Raw genomic sequence first — 23720 nt, 5'->3', positions numbered from 1 at the left:
GGGTCAAGGTCGAACGCCTTCTCTAAGTCCACAAAACACATGTAAACTGGTTGGATGAACTCCCATGCACCCTCGAGGACCCAATTAAAAGTCACAGAGGTCCACGACTAAAATGTCTTCCAATTAAAAGGTCCGAACCAAAGTCCAACTTCCCTTAATGTCTAGCCTATGTTTACATTTTTAGTTTCAGTATTTAGTCATTTTCAACAGAGCGCACTTATATATTAAATATTTAGCAATGTTCCCATGAAACACCTTTGCCAGTCAAACAAATATAAGGCGTTTATTTCACATTCAAGAAAATGTGGCTCCAGGAACTTAAGTTTGCCACTTCCAGAAAAAAAACGTAAAATATCTCCTGCAGAAATATATCAAGTGCGAAGCATTGAGTTCACATCTTTTACCTTTTTTTCTCAAATCAAAGAGTTATCAGCCTAAAAAAACGGAAAGCCTAATTATCCAAGTAAAACAGGTCAACATGTTCAGTACATAATCAATAAAAATGGCTGTCCTCATGAAAAACTAATTCAAAATGAGCTTTGACAACAACTTTTCTTTTGAATATTTTAACTTCTCTTAATGAGAAAAATGAGTTTGTGACTGCCCTGCCAGTGACTTAATTCTCGGTTGGAACGGAGTCAGGGCCATTGGGATTTGGTAGATTATTTCACACATCTGGCCTTTGTGTTTTCCTTTAGATAATGTTTGTGCAACCGTATTTAAGCACTCCTTCACAACTTCCCCATCACTGAATGTTTTTTTATGTTTCCCCAAAATCCAGGAGTGTAATTCCTCTGTAATTGGAACACACGCTTCAGTCCCCCTTCTTGAAGAGGGGGACGACCACCCCGGCCAACCCCACAACATCCAGAACCTTTAGGAACTCCGGGCGGTTCTCATCCACCCCTGGGGCCTCGCCACCGAGGAGGTTGTTAGCCATCTCGGCTACTTCAGCCCCAGAAATAGGCGAGTCCACCACTGAGTCTTCAGGCTCTGCTTCCTCAATGGAAGGCGTGTCAATGCAATTGAGGAGGTCTTCAAAGTATTCTTGTCACCGACTCACAACATCCCGAGTCGAGGTCAGCAGCACCCCATCTCCAATATAAACAGTATAAATGGTGCACTGCTTCCCTCTCCTGAGACGCCGGATGGTGGACCAGAATTTTTCCTCAAAGCAGTCTGGAAGTTGATTTCCATGGCCTCACAGAACTCCTCCCACACCCGTGTTTTTGCTTCAGCAACCACCGAAGCCGTATTCCGCTTGGCCAGTCTGTACCTGTCATCTGCCTCCGGAGATCCCACAGGCCAGAAAGGCCTGATAGGACTCCTTCTTCAGCCTGACAGCATCCCTTAGCGCCGGTGTCCACCAGTGGGTTTGGGTTGCCGCCACGACAGGCACCAACCACCTTACGTCCACAGCTTCGGTCGGCTGCCTCAACAATGGAGGCACAAATCATGGTCCACTCAGACTCAATGTCCCCTGCCTCCCCTGCACGTGGGCAAAGTTCTGCCAGAGGTGGGAGTTGAAACTTTTTCTGACAGGCGATTCTGCCAAACGTTCCCAGCAGACCCTCACAATACATTTGGGTCTGCCGGATTGAACCGACATCTTCCCCCACCATCGAAGCCAACTCACCACCAGGTGATGATCAGTTGACAGCTCTGCCCCTCTCTTCACCCGAGTGTCCAAAACATGCGGCAGCAAATTCAATGACACGACTAGAAAGTCGATCATGAACTGCGGCCTAGGGTGCCCTGGTGCCAAGTGCACTTAAGTACACCCTTATGTTTGAACATGGTTTTTGTTATGGACAATCCATGATGAGCACAGAAGTCCAGTAACAGAACACCACTCTGGTTCAGATTGGGAAGGGGGTGGGGGCGTTCCTCACAATCACACCCTTCCAGGTCTCACTGCCATTACCCACGTGAGCATTGAAGTCCCCCAGCAAAACGAGGGAGTCTCCATGGGGAGCGCTCCCCAGCACACCCTCCAGTGACTCCTAAAAGGGTGGGCACACTGAACTGCTGTTTGGTTCGTAAGCACAAACAACTGTCAGTACCCGTTTCCCCCACCTTAAGGCGGAGGGTGGATATAATCTCATCCACCGGGATTAACCCCAATGTACAGGTGCCCAGCCGGGGAGCAATAAGTATGCCCACACTGCTCGGCGACTCTCACCTTGGGCAACTCCAGAGTGGAAAAGTGTCTCACCTCTCTCAAGAGGGCTGGTACCAGAGCTCAAGCTGTGTGTGGAGGTGTGTCCAACTATGTCAAATCGGAACTTCTCTGCCTCACACACCAATTTAGGCTCCTTCCCTGACAGAGAGATGACATTCCATGTTCCAAGAGCTAGTTTCTGTAGCTGGGGATGGGAGCGCCAAGGTCTCTGCCTCTTGCCGCTGCCCAGCTCGCATTGCACCAAACCCCTTTGGCCGCTCCCACAGGTGGTGAGTCCATGGGAAGGGGGACCCATGTTGCCTTTTCAGGCTGAGCACTGCTGAGCCCCATGGGTGCAGGCCCGGCCACCAGGCGCTCGCCAAGAGCCCTACCGCCCTGGCTCCAGAGTGGGGCCCTGGTGACCCGCGTCCGGGCAAAGGAAAACAAGGTCCATATATCGGAGTAATCATAAGGGGTCTTATGGGGTGCTTTGTCTGGACCCTCACCTCGGACCCATTTGCCATGGGTGACCCTACCGGGGACAAAAAGCCCCAGACAATTTAGCTCCTAGGATTATTGGGACACACGAACTCCTCCACCACGCTAAGGTGACAGCTCACGGAGAGGAAAAGAAAGTTAATTTTGCTAAGTTAAAATCATAAACAGTCATCTTTATAATTTGCTTAGTTTAAATGTCATAAACAACAACATATTTTCATAGATACCAAAGTGTCACTTACCGTTCTCTGACGACATTGTAGTAGACGGCTAAAAATTACTTTGATCGCTTACTGCTGATTTTGACGGGACCATTTTTGATGGACAGCTGGGATAGGCTAGTGTCCCAAAACTGGTCTGATATCATGATAGCGAGACTATTTTTTAATGAACGTAAGGCCTGATGACAGTAAAATGTGAAAATTTCAGGGTACTTTTATTTTGAAATGCCACTTCAGATTTCGATAGGACCGCTTTTGGCGGACAGATCTAGTGTCCCCCAAAACTGGTCTGGTATCACAATAGCTAGAGGATATTTAATGATTTTTTTAAAATCAGTGGTGATGTTGGTAAACTAAGCATATTTCAGGTGACTTTTATTTTGAAATGCCACATCAGATTTTGCTGGGGTAGGCTAGTGTTCCCACTAAAACAGGTCTGGTATCACGTTAGCTAGACTATATTTTTTAATGAAAGTAAGGCCTGGTGACAATAAAATGTGAAAATTTCAGTTGACTTTTATTTTGAAATGCCACATCAGATTTTGATGAGACCATTTTGGTGTCCCCCAATTTATTTTTTAAATCTGCGGTGATGACAGTGAAAAAAAGCAAATTTGAGGCCAATTTTATTTTGAAATGCCATATCAGATTTTTATGGGACTCCTTTTGGTGGACAGCTGAGGTGGTCTAGTGTTCTAGTGTCCCCTTGTACTGGTCTGGTATCATGACAGCTAGAGGATATTTGATTTTTTTTAAAGTAAGGCCTGATGACAGTGGAATGTGCAAATTTCAGGCTACTTTTATTTTGTAATGCCACATCAGATTTAGATTGGACTTTCTGAGCTGTCCACCAAAAGCGGCCCTGTGTCCCCCAAAACTGGAATGGTATCACGATAGCTATAGGATATTTTTTAATGAATTTCTTTTAAATCAGGGGTGATTTTTTTTAATCAGAGGCGATGGCAGTGAAATGTGCAGATTTCAGGTGACTTTTATTTTGAAATGCCACATCAGATTTTGATGGGAACACTTTTGGTTGACAGCCGGGCTGGTTCACTGTCCCCCAGAACTCGAACTTTTATCACAATCGATAAAGGATATTTTTTAAATGATTTTTTTAAGTCAGGCCTGATGACAGTAAATGCATATTTCAGGGTACTTTTATTTTGACAGGCAACATCAGATTTGGATGGGACCGATTTTGGTGTGGTCCTTCAGGACTGGTCTGGTGTTGCAATACCAAATAATAATGATTTTTAAAAAGTATACTTGCGTACATTTATCAATATTTCATCTTTATTTTTTTCAAATTAACCTTTCTACTCTCTCCCAGAAGTGGGCTAGCTGCGCTATTACAGAGAGCACATTTAATATAATTATTTCTAACCTGAAGCATTGAAGTCCGGTTCAGCATAATGGTGAGTTTTTATTCTGAAGGGGGTGTGGTATATTTTGTGGTTGATGTGTGGGTCTGGCTCAGCTTCCCTCTGAACGGTATGGCAGAATTGGTGATGGAAAAAACTTCTCTGACACAGCCATTTTGGTTAGAAAGAGATTTTATTCTCACCACATGCTGATGTCCAAAGAAGTCTCCCCAAAAAGAAAATGGGAAAAAGGTCCCCCCTCTCTCCGGCCTCTTCTTCTTATAGGGAAGGCAAACAAAAGACATAAATATCATATTCTCCCTTATTGCATATGCATTCTTATTCTGCTAGCCCATAAACTGACCTTTTCAACAGCCTCCTATGGGTACCAGGTACGGACCCCCTCCCATATGCAACTCCTCTGCGCCAGATCCCCTTACTGCATGCAAGTACCTTGGGATGTCAAGGACCCCTGTCGGAATCCCTGACCTGTCGTAAACAATGTTGAGGCCTGATGCCTCTCAGGACAGTAACTTATGTACTAGGGAGGTCCAACACAAGACTAGGTATTCCTCAAAGCAACAATCTCGTCATGGCCATAAAATGAGTTGTATATGTTAGACCTTGTGAAAATACACGACAGGGGCTTTCGCTGCTCTTTGGCGACCTGTTACCGTTATGCAGTGCTTCTCAATTACTTTATGTCATGCCCCCCCCCACCAAGAAGAAAAAAATTCGCCCCCTCCTTGCCACCAATTTATTTACATTTCGTACTATGTACATTTTCTTTTTATATTGATGTTAGATTAATATCTATAAAATGTCCCTTAGCACAGCTAAATTGGTAAGAAATATAATTTTGAGAACTATTATTGTGAGGATCTCAAAACCCAGTACTCAGTGGTGCAAATATTGATTAGATGATAAATATTTACTGTCAGGTGATCCGGTCGGCGAGGAGGGGGAATGGACCCAAGATGCGAGGAAGCAGGGATAAGGGTAGCTTAAAGGGAATTTATTTGACAAATCAAAACCAAAAAGGCAAACAAGGTACTCGTCGAACTAACGTGACTAAACAGAACCAAAACCGAGGAAAGAAGACCGTGACAAAACTAGGGACAAGAGCGGGAGCCAGAGCGGGAGCCAGAGCGGGAGCCAGAGCGGGAGCCAGAGCGGGAGCCAGAGCGGAAGCGGGAGCGAGGGCGTGGGCGAGAGCGGGAACCTGAGCGTGAGCGAGATCGGGGAGCAGTCGTAACAGTCCAAAACAGAGCAGCAACAGGGAGCCAAGCGGGGTAATGACCCGACACTGGGTTGAAGGTCTGGGAAACTTAAATAGTCAAGTAATCAGGGGAGCAGATGGGGATCAGGTGTGTGGCTGGCGCGGACGAGTGCTGAGGGGAAACGCCCCGAAAACAAAGCAAAACAATAACATAAAAGCATGGAACGTAAACATAATCACTAAACCCCTGCCATGCCCGACGCGGATCATGACATTTACTATACGTTTCACATTGAACCTCTTTGTTGTGATGACGCCATCCGTTTCTGTGTTCCAGTCTGAGAGCGTCTGCTAAATTGTTCACGTAGCCATCATCTTATTTTATGTTTCGATACGTAATGGTTGCAATACAAGATTTATGTTCATAGCTGCTGGCGCACCGCCCTAATGCGGTTCGAGTCAGACTTCTCTTAAAAGTCGAGCGTACATCGAAGCGCTTATTACTCTGTAATTCATTTTAGCGATTAGCACACTTTGCGCCTCCTTGTTTAGAACGCTACTGGTTAGAGGGGTTGTTTATTTGTCATCACGCAGCTCGTTGCTGCTGCTGTGCACGGACTTGGATACAGTACAAATAAAGCTCATACTGCTGCGGCGCAAGATAGCTTGGCGCCTAGCATTCAAGTAGCTGAGACAACGAGCGACAGGGCGACGCTTTTTCTTTCTTTTTTTTTTTTTTTTAAATCAGTACTGCCTGACCTGCTGCGTGAAATAGGGGCACAAACAGCAGCTTTGGCGATCTCAAAATCACCTTGTCTGAGATTCCAATTTCGGTCCCAAAACCATACATCGTTCAGCCATACTACGGCGGAAAAAAAGCATGTTCCCCAGATTAACACGCGCCCCCCTCATCACCCCACTATTTGAGAAGCCTTGCCCTAGACCAAACGCAAAAAAATAAAAACAGCTGAGCTGTGATTGGCCATTACCTGAGCCACCCGAAGTTGTGATGTCATTTTCAACCTGTCTTTATATTGTCACCTTAAAATAAAGTACACTACTTCATTTTGAACTGCACATGATTGAAATGTAGTGAACTCAAAACTCACATAATTATCCCCTAATTTCATGGGAAATAATCAAATAAAATGTTAGGTTTATACAGTTAAATCACGTTCAAATTAAGTAAAATTATTCTCTGTCTCCACACACCCTCCTGGCATACACCACAAAGATTGGCTTAAAACCGTTAAAAAAAATTAACAACAACCAAAAAACAGGAAACCTTCAAACATCTTTGATAGTGAATATTGAGATGTGCTATAGGAGGATTAAAAACATGTACTTGCACAAATTCAACCTACTTTATTTTGCTTATTGACTGTTTTGGACTTAAGATCAAGAAATGTTTGAGTACTCTTCAAACTGATTGTTGGCAATGTGATGTTTTAAATAAAAAACGAACAGACAACGCCACCTGGGGACTTGCAAATAAAATTAAAGGCAGGTGGTTCAATTTCCCACAGGACAGAAGTGATGACAAAATAATATTTTTATTAAAATACAAATCATTAAAAACTAACTAAGAAGGAGTGGTATGAGACCTGCCACAACAAAACACAGACAGGATTGGGGGCTTACCACAACAGCGGTCAACAAAAAGTGGGGGATACAAACCTACACAGCACCCGTGAACTACAGAACAAAATAAGTGAGCAAAAGGTCCACCATCAGGGGACCGCTGCTGCACCGGTAACCTCAGCGCCTGTCAAACAACCAAAAAGAAACAATAGATGCACACAATTGAGACAGCCCTCATACCACGAACAGAACAAACCCACACCACACTAAGTCAAAACAAAACAATAAAATGCAACAAAATAACATGAATAAAACAATCCAGTGGCCTCGTATGGGCCAGCATGGGCGGCGATTTAAAAGATAAAGATAAGATAAAGATGTCCTTTAATAGTCCCACAATGGGGAAATTTGCAGTGTTACAGCAGCAAAGATATAGATCACACAGAGGCGGCGGCGTAATGTAGCCGTTAATGTATAACATTAGCAGCAGACATTTATAAAAAGCATGCAAATATACACAGTATATACGTATATACACAGATCCCCATGTATATACACACTTACATCCCACAACATAAACAAGTGTAAGGAAACACTCCTAATGTCTGTCCAGGGTACAGAGGGAAAATAAATGAAAATGCTGCAATGATACAAGAAAATATACCAAATGATAGAAAATACTGCAATGACAAAAATACAGCAATGATAAAAGTACTGTAATGGTAAGAGTACTGAAATTATAGAAAAATACTGCAATGATAGAAAATACTGCAATGACAAAAATACTGCAATGATAAAGGTACTGTAGTGGTAAAAGTACTGCAATGATAGAAAATACTGCAATGATAAAAGTACTGTAATAGTAGAAGTACTGCAATGATAAAAGTACTGTAGTGGTAAAGGTACTGCAATGATAAAAAAAATACTGCAATGATAAAAGTGCTGTAACGATAAGAATACTGTAATGGTAAACGAAATACAGCATTGGTCAATATTTAAGTACAGTATTGGATAAAGCACAGTACTGTGTGTATTACATTCTTGGACTGCACAATTGCACGGATGCCCGCCCGTTTGTAGGCCTGACCTAATGTTCTCGTTAAAAAGTCTGACAGCAGCCGGCAGGAAGGAGCGGCGAAATATCTCTTTCGTTCAGCGAGGGTGTAACAGTCTATCACTGAGGGAGCTGTGGAGTGTTCTAAGAGTGTCATTGAGTGGGTGGGCTGGGTTGTCCAGCATTGATGACAGTTTTGCCGTCATCCTCCTGCCCCCCACTGAGTCCACAGAGTCCAGGGAGCAGAGCTGGCCCTCCTCACTAGTTTGTCCAGTCTCTTTTTGTCTCGGCCCGAGATGCCTCCTGCCCAGGAGACCATTCCATAGAAAATGACCGGTAAAACCACAGAGTCATAGAAGTTCCTGAGGAGTGTCCCCCGAACGCCAAAGGACCACAGCCTCCTGAGTTGGGAGAGTCTGCTCTGACCCTTCCATTAGAGAGCGTCTATGTTGTCGCTCCAGTCCAGTTTATTGTTCAGATGAACAGCCAGGTACTTGTAAATTGAGACCCTCTCAACGTCTGTTCCCTGGATATTCACTGGCACAGGTGGAGAGTCCAGTCGCTTGCAGAAATCCAACAACAGCTGTTTGGATTTCCCAGCGTTGATTTGGAGGCGGTTCTGCTGACACCTGTCCACAAAACCCTGAGTTAACTCTCTGTACTCCCGATCGTCTCCATCAGTGATGAGGCCGACAATCGCAGAGTCATCAGAGAACTTCTGCAGGTGACATGTGAAGGAATTGTATTTGTAGTCCGAGGTGTAGAGGGTGAACAGGAAGGGAGCCAGAACAGTTCCCTGCGGCGCTCCCGTGCTGCAGAGGAGCACATCAGACACACAGTCCTGTCTGAATCAGCCCTACTTAAAAAAAAAAAATAAAAAATACCAACTGTCATGATCATGTGCACAGAATTTTAAACGCCAAACATAATTGTGAGCAAATACATAACTTTATTGAAACAAGAGAGCATGAACAAGGAATAAATGCAAAACGACCAAAACAATAACTACATCAGCATAAGGCTGAAATGCAAACAAAACTAACGCAAGTGAATGGTTGGAGCACGGTGGGAGCTAGACGCCGGAACATGTAACAAAAAACAACAGAAATGAATATATATTATTATTTTTACAATCAGAACAGAGAATCGACAGAAACTGGACTCCAATCGAGGAATCAGAACCAAAACCGTCCAAATTCAAAGAATCTCGAAAAAATTTATTTACTAATATTATATAATTCGTGTGACGGAGCAGCTCCGTCAATAAGGATGGTACAGCATGGTCCCGGGGACGCAATTGCGCACACGCATGCACCGCACATTCCCATACTGATGCATTCAATCCCATCCCGTGTAATTCATACGCACCCACCTGGCACCACATCAATACCACGTCAGTCACAGTTTTAATAGAGCGACCGAGGGTGCACACTTAGTAGTTTTATTATGAATGGAAGCATACATGGACACACACACGCGCGTACGTTCAAGTTAACGCTCACTAGTCACGAGACGCGGCAGAGAGGAAGACCAAACAGAAGGGGAGCTTCCGCGTTGCTTAAATATGTTTTTTTCGCACGACAATTATGTCAGCTGATGCCCAAGGGGAGGGGCGAATCATGTATAGAGGGAGTTGTTTGTGAAAGATGAGAGAGAGGGTGGAGCGACCTGTTGCCATGCGCACTGTCGGGTCTTCGCAGTTTGCACATCGAGAATGGGACAACAAATCATTCTTCTTGGGGTACTACTAATAATGAAGCCCCATAAAGCATCCAAGCCCTGCGGGGAAATGCTTCACGCACACGTTGTGGTTTAAATATGATATAATTTCCTTGACGACGCCATCATGTGGACAGAAAAATGTAAAACATGCTTGGTGCATGCAATAAAATGGTGGGGTGTAACTCATGCTCTGAATCCCCAAAAATATATATTGAAGAGTGTTTTAACATGAATTGTTCTGTGTTACTTTGTCTGTTTGTGCTTATGAAACAAGTGAAAGTGTGAAATAAGGAGGCAAAATAAAGTGCTTATTCATCTTTATTTAAAAACAGTATATTTTACAAAGTTTGATTTCGAATTACGAAGACTCAAACCAAGTGAATCGTTTAATGAATCAGTCACGTGGTACACGCTTCAAACGTCACCACTGACGTCATCAACACGCGCATCGATTCGCCGCTCATAAACCACTCATCCACATTACTCGGCACACGCTTCAGGTATTGACCCGAGAAGCACATCACGAATTACTTCTGAAGGGACAAAACTAGGGTAAAGTATGCCATCACGAGTATACTGGACAAACACAGAATTAATATATCGTCATGTCTAGATAAGATCGCCTCGATCCACTTTGAAGTTTCTCTCGCTATCTTAGCTTAGCTTCCTCGCCGCTAACAAAGAACACGTGTGTTAGCAACACGTCGCGCAGAAGAGATCGAGTGCAAGGTGTTGTGATTGTCCTGTAAAAATGTGTTCAAGAAGGACAACAAAGTTCAAGGAGGAACTTAGTGGAACAGAAGAGGACATCAAGCCACAACGTCACCTTTGCAAAATGGAACTTCGCGTTGTCTTGCACAGAGCAGGTTTGTTCACTTCTCATTCTGACGTGTTTCATGACTACTGGTTGCAGTCTTCATGTTTTTTTTTTTTAACGAAATCCTCCTTATTACAGCTTTTATCGTTGTTTTGTTTAATAAGATACATTACCAGGTAGTGGGTTGTTGTGCTGGACGATTATTGGGGGTGGGGGGGGAGGTGATCCGGGTTACATGTATTCGTAATAGGCAGTGGTTATCCTGCCGTGAACGGCTGTGATTGGTCAATTGCTGGCGCGAGCAATGATTTTTTTTGCCTGCCGCGAATTGGCTTTTCTGTGCGTGGTTCCTGCCTTGCTTCCCTTCTGTCTTTTCACAATGTTTTAATTTTTTGCCACTGAAAATAGGTTGTTATAGACGTTAACTCAAGCCTGTAACTTCAGAGCAGAGTTTTTGATCATTTTAATGGAACATTTTAAGATCAAATAACGGGTAATGGATGGTACTGCTGGAAGGTTATGGAAAAAATAACCACGAGTCGGGCTGCACGATAAATTGAAATCTAATCGACATCGAGGTTTGACGTTGTGCGATTATGCAATCGCAAAACAGTGAGGTTTTGTATTTTTTTCCTCTCTCCCCCAACATTTGGCGTTTGAGTGACAGATGAATTAGCCAACCAGAATTTTCGATGCTCGGGTCTTAATGGCGCTGGCCAATCAGTCTTGTTGGCGATCATGCGTTAGTCTGCGCTCGGGTGCCTACAGTCAGCGCAGTCCGACAATAACACATGCACCTCTATTTTTTCTGTGATTGCCGTGTACAGAAGTGGATGTTATCAAAGTAACTATTGCCGCCGTAGATGAGGAGAAGGAGATGTTCGCGCTATAGACGGGCGGTACGTCTATTATTTGGACGTACGGCAGATTCGACAAAAATGAACCGCATTAAAAAAAAAAGGCATCAGATCAAGAGGCAACACGACCAACGCATTTCAACGTTTAAAACACCAGTACTGTCAGTATTGTGCGTACCGGCAACAAGCTCCCTCTCAGAGCATCTTTTCGGCACAAATGGCAACATTGTAACTTGTGATCGTGCATGCTTAATACAAGCAATGGTGAATATGCTGCTTTTTCTAGCCCCCAAAAACTAATACAATACAATATAATCGCCAGAAGAGAGCACCTCGTACCTTTCATCAAATGGAGACATTAGTGATTTGTATGATCATACTGATCAAATTCTGTGTCCGAAACTAAAATGACTCTCAATCTAGTTTTGCGAGCATTGTGACAACCTTGTGTGTGACGTGTGGGTGTTTGTGCGCATGCGTAAGGAAGAGTGCGATTGAGGAGATGAGCGGCTATGTTGCAGTGGCAAGTGAGGAAATGAGAGACAAGTGTAAAGGAAAAGTTGAAGAGTGTATAAAATGAAGCAAGTCGTCAGAAACGGATAACAGTGTAACGTGCTATGTTCACTGTCCGCGATTGTTTATGTCAGTCTCGCTTGCCGTACTGAGCGGCAGCGAGTCACGGAAGTGCACAATAAAGACATACAGTGCTACAACCTTGACTGACATACTGCTTGGCTCTTGTCTTTAGTACTCCTTAATACATAGTTTACAAACAGTAGCATTTTAACATGTAAAATACAAAAAACGCAAATCGAATCGTAATCGCAATATTGGTCTGAATAATCGCAATTCGTTTTTTTTTTCACAATCGTGCTGTCCTAATCACGAGTATATTGATATTTTATTAACGCTTAATTGACTACAAAGCTTAGTATTTATTCAATTAAGAAAAGCTAACGACTTAATTGAACTGAGCCTCATGGCCACTAATTCCTGCATGTAGCTCTCCATGAACACTCACAAGTACAAATTGAAAATAACTATGAAAATGTCATGTGGAACTCCAGCATTTTCGTTCTGCATGCCGTCACAGTCATGCCTTGCATGGTTGCACACATTCAAAATCTCAATAAGCATCTCCCTCATCTCTTTAATAGCACTCACAATTAAAAAAACTTTTTCGATTGATCACCGACATCATTGATTGGCTCTGGGAAATAAAACATTACAGTTGCAGTTTTTCCTGCATCCACGTTTACATATGGTGGGCCGCAACACATGAATTTTGGCCAATACTGGACGATTCTGTGTGGGAATGCGAGTTGAACATCACGGCAGAGTAAAGTAGAGAAGCAAGTCACCCTCTCTCTCGGTCTTTTGTTACTAAATCATACAATAACACAACTGCGTCTTTCTCTGAAAAATCACCATAGATGGCCGTTCCTGTCCATTACCATGGTAACTCGGCACCAAAATAAAAGACGACTTTCGACCGGGATGTTGAAAGTGAGCAGCCGCTTGTCCATGTTGGTGATGTGGTTGAGCTGGATGTGTTTGTCTGCAATCTTTTTACTGCAGTACAAGAGGAAGATGGCCAGTTTTTCTTTGTAATCCGCCGGAAGTTGCTGTGCCAAGGTTGTATTTGCCCGGCTGGATAGACGGCGCAGTTTCAAAATAAAACAAAAGCACCAAGACGGACCTCTTTGAACATGTTCGATTTTCATTTCTTTTGCCGGCGTTATTGCCCTCTGTCGAATAGTGACCGTAGACATGCTTCTCCCGGCTGTTTTTGATCATTAATCCATTGCTTCAGTTGGTCTTCCAACTCGGGACACATCACCTTGTTTCCACGGAAACTCAGCTTTGTCTTCTTCACTTGGCGAAGGTCATCTTCCATGAATCATATCTATTTTAGTTGACATACTATTACGAAATGTGTATTATCGTCTGTGAGTGTTTGTAATTTTCAATGTTCAAAAATGTTAATGAAAAAAAATGGAACTCATCTTCCTGCTTCCTCCACTTGCGAACCTTGGATTCGTTGATCTTTAATTCTCTCGCAGGTGCTCGATTCCAACATCCCTCCTCCCTCCGCGTAATTGTTAACTTGTAGTTAAAACTCTGCTTTGTAGGTGTGTCCTTCAAAGGGGCCATTTTCGAGGATCCTTAACCAAAACAATGTTTTGCACAATACACATACCGGCTCTACTGCGGACGTGCCTTTTCGGCATCTTTCATGCCCACCCTTCACCTTTTATCGTCTGTATGCGGTCCTGTTACCTTTCTGACACTGTCTGTGTGTGTGCGCGTGCGTGTTCTTTGTAGACACAACAAAATCAAGCACAGTGTCATAATTCCACCTTTGCTTGTTACATGCGCGTTCCCGCAGCTAAGGCGAACAATTCGTATTGGGGTCCGTCTGTCTTAAATGTGAGCTAGTTCTTTGCAAAGATTTTGGATACCCTTGTCTTAAACATCGCCAAACATTTTAAATCCAATAATGTCAAATATGACATTGTGAGACTTGACTGAGTAAAGCTTGACTTGTTTTCTTGTGTCCTGCAGGCGTCGGTGAAGAATTTTTCCATCCTCAAAAGCAGGAGCCAGAGTCCGTCCATATTAAAGAGGAGGTGGAGCATGAAATGACTAATTTTCCATCTGGCATCAATGTGAAGAGTGGAGAAGGTGATGGTGAACACTGTGGAGGATCACAATCAGACGTCCTCTTAGCTCCACTTTTAGATGATGACATAACGTGACACTGAAGACTATGGCGGTAGATATGATACCCTTTCAAAAGGTGATATGGCATATCACACTGACAACAAACGTGTAAGATTATCAATGTGTGACAAAACTTTTGTTAAAAAGTCAAACTTGGAAAAAACGCATAACGCAGACTAGAGATAAAAGATTTTCCTGCCCAGTTTGGGGTAAAACATTTCCCAGAAATGGGGACTTAACAAGGCACACAACACACATTGGGGAAAAAACGTTTTGCCTGCTCAATTTGTGACAAAAGATTGTCGACAAAGGGTACTTTAACAACACAAACAAGAATTCACACTGGAGAAAAAACTTGTTTGCTCAGTTTGTGGTTAAAAATTCTTGTTAAAGGGAAATTTAACAACACACTAGAATACACACTGGAGAAAAAAACCTTTGCATGCTCACTTTGGGACAAAATATTCTTAATTAAGCCACATTTATTAACACATACAAGAAGACACACTGGAGCTTTTGCCTGTTCAATTTGTGAGATTCTTGTTCAAGGCACAGTTAAAAAACACAATAATGCTCACTGGATAAAAACCTTTTGCTTGCTCAGTTTGTGGTAAAATATTGATGAAGGCATATTTAACAAAACATACAAGACACACTGGAGAAAAACATTTTGCCTGCTTAATTTGCGACAGCTCACGCCTCCCGCATTACTTGTGCATGTTTCTTTCCGACACACGAAATAATCTGCGTTTCATCATGAAACTTGCTGCACGTATGGATTTACAGATAATATTACCGCTGGTTTACCTCTTTTTCACGATTAAAACATGAGTGGGGCTGGGAGTCATAAAGGGCCATCCTGCGAGCCCCCAAATTGCTTCTATGATAAGTCTGACATCTGTAAACTCTAACTCATTATCACCAAATATATTGGCGTGTGATAAAAAGGACAAGAGGAAAGGTAACAACAGCCTTAAAAAACGGTTTATTGCTAAAGACTTATGACTAGGGATGAAACTGTTCACTCAAGCCCCAATTCGATTCTCAGTTCCCGATTTCGTTTAGATATTTTGTTTTTTATTTCTGCCACACTTGTCTCTGTGCGCTTGTGTGTTGCTGCAGCGATCCAAAAACAAAATACGCATTGATGTTTAGTGCATTTTGAATGGAACGAAAAACTATAGACTATGCTGAGTTGCATTATTATTATGAAACTACCTATGAATGCTAAAATAAATTCTTGTAAACATATTTCACTTGCGCACCAATCCATTTTTTTATTTAGAAGGGAGTGAAATCCATCCATCCATTATCTATACCGCTACTCCTCACTAGGGTCGCGGAGGGCGCTGGAGCCTATCCCAGCTGTCTTCGGGCAGTAGGCGGGGGACACCCTGAATTGGTTGCCAGCCAATCGCAGGGCACACAGAGACGAACAACCATCCGCGCTCATACTCATACCTAGCGGCAATTTAGAGTGTCCAATCAACCTGCCATGCATGTTTTTTTTAAATGTGGGAGGAAACCCACGCAGGCACGGGGAGAACATGCAAACTCCACACAGAATGGCCGGAGATTGAACCAACGACCGATGCTGTCTCTCACTGTGAGGCCAGCGTGCCGCCCGGATGTGAAATCATATGAATAAAATTGAGGAAATGCACTGTGCTAAAGAAAACTAAAATTATTACTTGAATTGATTTTTAATTTGGTATTCACTTAACCTGAATACAAAACGTTTTGTTTTGCTTCTCTAGTATGCATAATATCATCTGCACGTTCAAAATGTGGTATGTGCCTAAAAAATCAGAGCGAGAGAAATCTCGAGCGTAATGCATTTAATAAAACTCTGTAACAACATTGCTCATCAAAACACAATTGTTATTATATTAACACGCATAACGAATTTTTTTCAGTACTTTTTAGAACTGTAAAATAGTAGATTTTAACGACCTAGTAGGTTATGTTTTTATTGTTGGGTGTTGCCGTTACCTTGTGGCAAATGCGTCATGTACTTTGGGTAGTGAAATTTCTGACTTCATAAATGCAACGCGTGGTCGCAAGTTAGCACTTGTGCTCTTGCTGTTTCAATGCCAACATCGTGTATATAAAAGCTGTTATGGTTTTTAATACCTGTGGGTTCGCTGACAAACGCCACCACATAATGTTACCGTTATTGTAAATTAAATCGGGAGTCAGCCGCAACGTTTTTCCTTTATAAATGCTCGTTTATCACTGAAGTTTTACTGCACAGACGTGAGAGAACAGTTTTGGTTAATATGGCGTTGCAAATCAATTCTTTTATATATATATATATATATATATATATATATATGTGTATTAGGGCTGGGCGATATGACCTCAAATCAATATCGCGAGAAATTGAGCAATTTTACCTCGATAACGATAAATGCACGATAAATTCCCCCGTGGACTAAAATCTAAATAAATGCAGGAAATGCATATTGACTGTTTTTTTTATTGACCAACTGGTACACATTACTTTATATGAAAAATAAAATTACAAAAATCATTTGTATAAACATTCCAAATAGCTTGCTTTGCATGACTTGAACAATGTCACAAAGAAAAAGGGTAACTCTTGCTAAATCTTTTTCTGCAAATAGATTGCGCCAAGATGCTCTCATGATGTAAATAATGGCAAATAAAAAAATGCTAAATAAAATGAAAGAAAATGTCAATGCAAGCCAAATAAACAAGTGTGCATCATCGGGGAAAATGTGCCGTCTGAGTACTCTGGTGCGTAGTCGCCACTTATCGTCTATGTAATGCCCAGTCAGGCTCAATCAGGGATTGATGTTGCGACCCGACCACAAGTCGGATGTAGATACAAAATGCTTGACATGTCTAAGCTCCCGGTAGTCCATATCGGGAAATACGGCTTTCATAAAGCGTTTAAATCCTGTGCGCGCCACTTGAGGAGCTTTATCTTTAGCTATGTGCTAGGCTATCGCGTCCACCTCTGAGACGTTCTCTCGTATGGTGTCGCCTCCGATAATGGGCTGTTGTCACTTGTCGAACCTTGCTTCTCACTTCGAACTTTCAGCACAGAATGGTTGTGTTGTGGGTGGTGAAAAAGCTTCTGGATTTATTCTTGTTCAGTTGGGTGGAGGCACGTGGCTACATGCGCTCTAGCTGTCTTAAAGGGGCATGAACATAGCCGCAGACAGAAAAGACTTCTTTTTAAACAACAAATTTACCAACATGGGCAAAATGATGTTGGTTATTGTAATACAGTTGCTCTTTTTGTGTTCATTACTCCTTTTTTGGAGGGTTAAAAGCTGCGACATCAGTTTGTTTTAACCTGATAAATACAGATAGATCAGAGTACATACTGAAATATTATTGCAATGATTTTGAAAAGGCACACATATATTCGTGAGGTCACCGACTATGGTAAGCAAGTCAGTGCTTTTCTATTTTTTTTGTAAGCAGCGGGAGCAGGACATCATCCTAAACATGACTACATTTGTAGATACATTTGTGTCAACATTTTGAAAAATGAAAACTCCAAAACTTGATTTAGCTTAAATGCCTTTTAGCTAATATTTATTTAACAGCTTTAGTGATTTACAACATGTCAAAGCTTTTTTTTAGATCTTAGCAAATAGACAGCTTTGTTTTAGAAGTACTCTGCTGTCAAATTTTGCACTATGTACAGCATGGAGTGGTGGTTGTTTGAAAGTACTCTATAGATGAAGTTGAGTTTAGCTTTTCATGACATGTGGCTTACAAACAGACACGCATACACTGACATTTATTTCTTACCTTTACACCATTTCCCTCTCAGTATTATCAGCAACTTTACTTATCTCTGGAGCCACGCATTCAAGTAGCAAATTACCGCTGCAATGTGACAATGAGGGAGCGATTAGATTTCGCCTCAAGGCAGTGATTCTTACTGTGGCGAGTACAACTTTATTAAACATAAAAGGGCTCATAGTGATGTGACGGGTGGTTGTGAGTTGTAGTGGACTGACATTTAATAAAATATGCGCAAAGTCTGGCTTCACTGCCCTCTGCTTTATTTTCTCCCGTAGTGTGTGATTCAAGGTGAAAAAAGAAAACAGGCAGTTTACTGCGGATTGGCTGCACAAGGAACCAATCAGTTGTACAGGCAGAGGCCACGACCAAAGCAGAAAGAGAAAGAATTGCGCTGCAGTGAGCCAAGATAAACCAGCTTTTACTTTATAGACCTTTCGATTAAAAAAAAAAAAAAAGCAGATGCCGATTAATCAGCAAAATACCAAATATCAGCCCAGATCGAATGTCTACCTTTTCAGTTTAGGGCCCCCGAAGTGGTAGCACCGGCCCTCCTAAACTAAGCACTGTTTCTTTAAAGAAGGAATCCATTCTCAAATTTATGCTTTTACACCTTCTATTACTTTGAAGTAACTGGTTTCATAAACAATGCAATCCAAAAGGAACTTACATAATTATAGTGTTTCAAACAATTTAATTTTTTCTTAATGTTTCCATTTAAACCTTTTTTTTCTAATTTATTGTTAAATAAATTGGTATTTATTTTTTTTATTATTTTTATTGTTTAATGAAACCATTTTGCCAAGTCCTTGGGAGTAACCGGTAAAAAAAATGTGCCTCGAAATGTGCTCCTCAAATGAAGTAATTGATTGGCAAAATTTCCCATCAAAGAACAAAAGTGTTTTTGAGCCTTGGTTTGTCTTCTTGTGACCCGCAGATGTCAGTGAAAACTATCTTCATCCCGAGCAACCAAAGAAGGAGGAGGAGGACAAGCTGTTACACATCAAAAAGGAGGAGGAGGAGGAGGAGGCCATCACGTCATTACTGACATTTGTCCCTTTAAAGAGTGAAGATGAAGACAAGTGTGAGAGTGAGGACAACCGAGGGGTGCAGCCTCCAAGCTGCAGCTCAAGTCAACACATGACAACACAAAGTGATGCAGAACACCGGGGACCATCACATGCAAAGAATGAGGCCACATCATCACACTCTCCTGATGATGATGAATGTTCTCAGAGTGGGAAAACATTTATACAATACAATACAATACAACTTTATTTATATAGCGCATTTCCCAACCGTTCGTCGTCTTTAAAATTCGGTACAAGAATGCACAATGGAGGGAAAAAAAATTCCTGTTCAGTTTGTGGAAAATGCTTCTCTCAAAAGTCAAATTTAATAAGCCACACTAGAACACACAGTGGTGAAAAACCTTTTTCATGCTCAGTTTGTGGCAAATGCTTCTCTCAAAAGTCACATTTAACAATCCACTCAAGAACACATAATGGAGAGCGACCTTTTTCCTGCTCAGTTTGTGGGAAAAACTTCTCTGTAAAGGCCAATTTAATAAAACACACAAGAACACATAGTGGAGAAAAACCTTTTTCTTGCTCAGTTTGTGGCAGATGCTTCTCTCATAAATCTAGTTTAACAGTACACACAAGAACACACAGTGGAGAAAAACCTTTTTCCTGCTCAGTTTGTGGCAAAAGCTTCGCTCAACATTTTGGTTTAACAGTCCACAAAAGAACACACAGTGGAGAAAAACCTTTTTGCTGCTCAGTATGTGGTAAATGCTTCTCTGTAAAGTCAATTTTAACAGCGCACACAAAAACACACAGTGGAGAGCGACCTTTTTCCTGCTTGATTTGTGGAAAATGCTTCTCTCACAGGTCAACTTTAACAAAACACAAAAGATTGCACAGTGGGGAAAAACCTTTTTCATGTTCAGTTTGTGGCAAATGTTTCTTTCAGAAGTCATATTTAACAGATCACGCAAGAATACACAGTGGAGAAAAACCCTTTTCCTGCTCAGTTTGTGGCAGAAGATTCTCTCAAAAGTCAAATTTAACAAACCACGCAAGAATACACAGTGGAGACAAGCCATTCTTTTGCAGTGTTTGTGCTAAAGGATTCTCCACGAAACAGAATGTTGAGAAACACAATTGTGTAATCCTTGACGCTTCAAAAAAAAACAAAGGAACTGACTGTGGTGGTAAGCTGTAAGAGTGTAAATGGTTTTTGATTAAGTTTGATGAAATGATTTACGATTAATTGGCACGCCTCCTTTTGGAGCTCGACTTATTTTTCCCGTCTCAGCTGTCTGTCACAGCACGGAGGCAAGTATTGTATAATATTGCTTGCTTAGTCAGTTCTGTTGTCTAAAACGGCGACAGATCGCCACCAAATTCAAATGCGCATTACTACTCTTGTCCACTTGAACCTTTGAAAGTATAAAAGCCTTCTGCACAATAGTTTGGATTTATGTACATCAAACGTGACCTCACAGATCACGAGGGCTGCCACAAATAATTTTTTTGGGAATAGACTAATCAACAGTTTTCACAATTAGTCGACTAATCGGCTCATATGTAAATTGTGGCATGTCGCTCGAGCAAGCAGCTGCTCTGACAACCATAATTAGTTTACAGCTTGAATTATTTTAAGGAATTGTTGGAATTTAATCAACCTGTGAATAAGAATTCCGAGGGAATAAACCCTAAATTAAACAAATGTACTAAAGGTGTGTATGTTTTTATATTCAAGAAGTAAAATGCTCAAATAAAGACTGAACAACTGATCCAAGTTTTGTTCCAATAGTTTCTTCAATTCTCTGGAATTCGGGAAATAGTGCAAGTCAGATATCTGGGCTAATCATCTTAAACCCTGCGACGGCCTGCATCCAATAGGAATTCAGTCAGACAAAATTGCCATGCTACAATGCAGCCCTCACATTTTTAGCACTCTCACTTGACAAGTTTTCTTCTATCCTAGCTCAATGTCGGTTGAACTCTCTCTCCTTACTCACCCTCCGTCCAAGGCCGGGTTCCCTGGTTGATCCTTGTTTGTTACACGGTTATCCCAAGGCTTGGCATCCTGCTATCTTGTCTGTGTGTGAGTGTATGTGTTCAGATCTCAAATTGTTGTGTCCTTAAAATGTGTTTTTTGCAATTAGGTCCAAATGACCTCTGCTGTTTTCAATAGTGCAATTTAAAATGGAACCAAAACTATACACTATGCAGAGTTGCAGTAATACTACAAAACTATCTAAGAATATAAAAAGAAATACTTGAAAGCAAATTTCACCCTTCTTGGGCAGCAAGCCTTTTTTCAAAACGCAAGAGGTCATGAAATCAGAGCACGGTTGTAAATTGTAAATTAGGAAAATGCACTGTGCTAAATAAAACTAAAATAAACACTTGCAATTTAGTTTTTAACCATCTAAAAGTTTAGCTTTTCTATATGAGTATGCATAATGCAATTGTGATAAATTGATTTACACAATTAATGCACAAGGTGCAAAGAAAAAAATCCCATGTTCAAAATATTCGGAGGAACATGCACCAAATAAAAAAAGGTTAATCATACGACTCGCCGATTACTTAAATTCAATGTAGATGAGGGCGCAGTATCAGTCGGGTGCTATTTCTGTATTTAACACTAACACTAGGCACACCGCACTAGGAGACGCATGCTAGCGATCATTCAGAGACTGGCAGGTTTGCTAATGGTAGTTCCACAGGTGCAAGAGGAACTGAAATGACAACATAACACGTCAATAATATCAGGGGTGGGATCTCACTAGGCACCACACTAAAAAAAAAACAAAAAACTAGGCACCACACTCCTTACAGTCACGGTTTTAAATCAAAACCAGAATTATCACTGAACAGCAACAGTGAAACAAAAAAAATACTATGAACACAAAACATACATCTCTCATGCCATTCATATCCCAAAAAGAAATAAAAGGAACACAAAAGACTATGCGATGTTTTGGGAATCTTTCAGAGCCTCAGCCAATCAGATGGCTGGTTGGAGAGCCGTTGTGAGTGGTGCGTTAGCTTTTTATTGATTTTTTTTTTAGTCTTTTTTTGAGTCTTGTCTAAACCTGTGATGTTTCTTGCTTGCAATAACATGAATGATAAGACAGACTACGGCATCGTGGACAGCTTCCCTTTTGTTCAACTTTCTCCCACACGTACATACTGGTCTGTTCGAACTTACTGTCTCAAACTATCACTGACAGTAGTGTTCAGTGTATTTGTCACAGTCAATTCCGTACCCGATTGCATTCTCAGACTTCACCTGTAGGAGTTGTTAACGTGCACTGTGAAGTGATCCTAGGTTATCAATCGTGTCAAATGAGTAGCGATGATAGGATCTCAAACTCTAGACGAAGAGTATATCTGACTTTAAAGTTCGCTTTATGCTCGTGGCAATATGGTATAGTCTTGGCACCCCTAGTGATCATCTCCACAAAAAAATACCAAGCCATCTTTATTCTCCACTTGCTCAGGATGAAGTTGTCAAGAGCATGAATGCGCACACGAGCCCTGACTGGTTATAATTCGTACATTCAGTTACGCTAAAGTCGTGTCAACTCTCATGAGGCAGATGGCGGCTCTCAGGCAGCCTACGGGCGGGCATGGATCTTTATGCCAATTGATCAATGTTTTTGGACATAATAAGCAATGAGGTACAATGATTTCCAATAGAGAGTTTGTGATTGGTCCCCTTTGTGACTCCCACAGACAGGGAGAGAGCGAAGAGGGGCGTGGCCATATTCTTCATTAAAAGTTGGCGTTTCTCAAGTCGTTACTTATTTCCTAATTTCTCCAAAATGAATGGATAAAAACGAAAACGATGACTAATTTCAGTTCCCTGATCAAAAAATATATTAACTGAGCATGTTAGTGAAAAATGAGTCATCATGGCCGAATAATTCCTTAAAATGACTCAAAGTCCATTTTATCATTGACAGAAGAAACGTGTCTTTATGATGGGGTAGTTTTTTTTTTAAAGTGTTTATATTGAACATGTAAATGAAAATCCGATGTCAGTTGCCTTTTCCTGTAACAACATTCGTGAATGTTATGGTTTTTGGTCGTGTTTGTAATTGTAGAGAACAGAAAAGGAGTGAGAAGAAACTGTTTATGAAATCTCTGCCCTTTTCAAAAATCATCAATAAAATTGGTTTGATTGATTGAACATATAAATACAACCTAAAGGACATTAAAGTTAGGTTTTTTTGCTTCTTGCATCATAGATAACGCCGGTAGATGTATGTTGCAATTTGTTTCAATACTTACAGTTATTAATTTATTTGAATATTATTTTTCCAAATATTTAGTGTTTCTTTCAATATTTCAGTATTTTTTCAATACTTTTACCAATGTTAAGGGCTTTTTTGTGATTAGATTAATGACAAATTGGCACACCCCTTTTGGCGCTTGGCTTATTTTTCCCTTCTACATTACAGCCGGGAGGCTAGCATTGTAATATTGCTTGTTTGTCACGGTCTGTTGTCTAAAACGGCGAGCAATCACCACCAAAATTGAAATACACACTGCTACTCTTGTCCACTTCAACCTGTGAAACTTTATACACGTTCTGCACAATATTTTGGATTCATTTACATCAAACATGATCCCATATGATCACCTTCACAAAATCCAAAATACAGTGCCAATCTCTTCTCAACTTCGAAAAGGCTGAA

General features: G+C 41.4%; 1 protein-coding gene across 1 annotated transcript; it reads left to right on the top strand.

Annotated features, from left to right (window-relative positions):
• Positions 1 to 10292: 10292 nt before the first annotated feature.
• Positions 10293 to 21205, top strand: LOC148321089 (uncharacterized). Its single transcript, XM_088318282.1, has 5 exons — positions 10293 to 10320; positions 10586 to 10686; positions 14060 to 14179; positions 18939 to 19322; positions 21177 to 21205. The coding sequence occupies exons 2-5, from the start codon at positions 10656 to 10658 to the stop codon at positions 21203 to 21205; spliced, it is 564 nt and encodes a 187-aa protein (XP_088174408.1). The 5' UTR covers positions 10293 to 10320; positions 10586 to 10655.
• The last annotated feature ends 2515 nt before the right edge of the window (positions 21206 to 23720 follow it).

Source organism: Idiotropiscis lumnitzeri, chromosome 16, assembly GCF_059441095.1.
Source record: "Idiotropiscis lumnitzeri isolate Australia: NSW breed Sydney's pygmy pipehorse chromosome 16, RoL_Ilum_1.0, whole genome shotgun sequence".
Taxonomy (NCBI): domain Eukaryota; kingdom Metazoa; phylum Chordata; class Actinopteri; order Syngnathiformes; family Syngnathidae; genus Idiotropiscis; species Idiotropiscis lumnitzeri.
The sequence above is the reverse complement of the archived record's forward strand: the minus strand, read 5'-3'. Positions and strand labels throughout refer to the sequence as shown.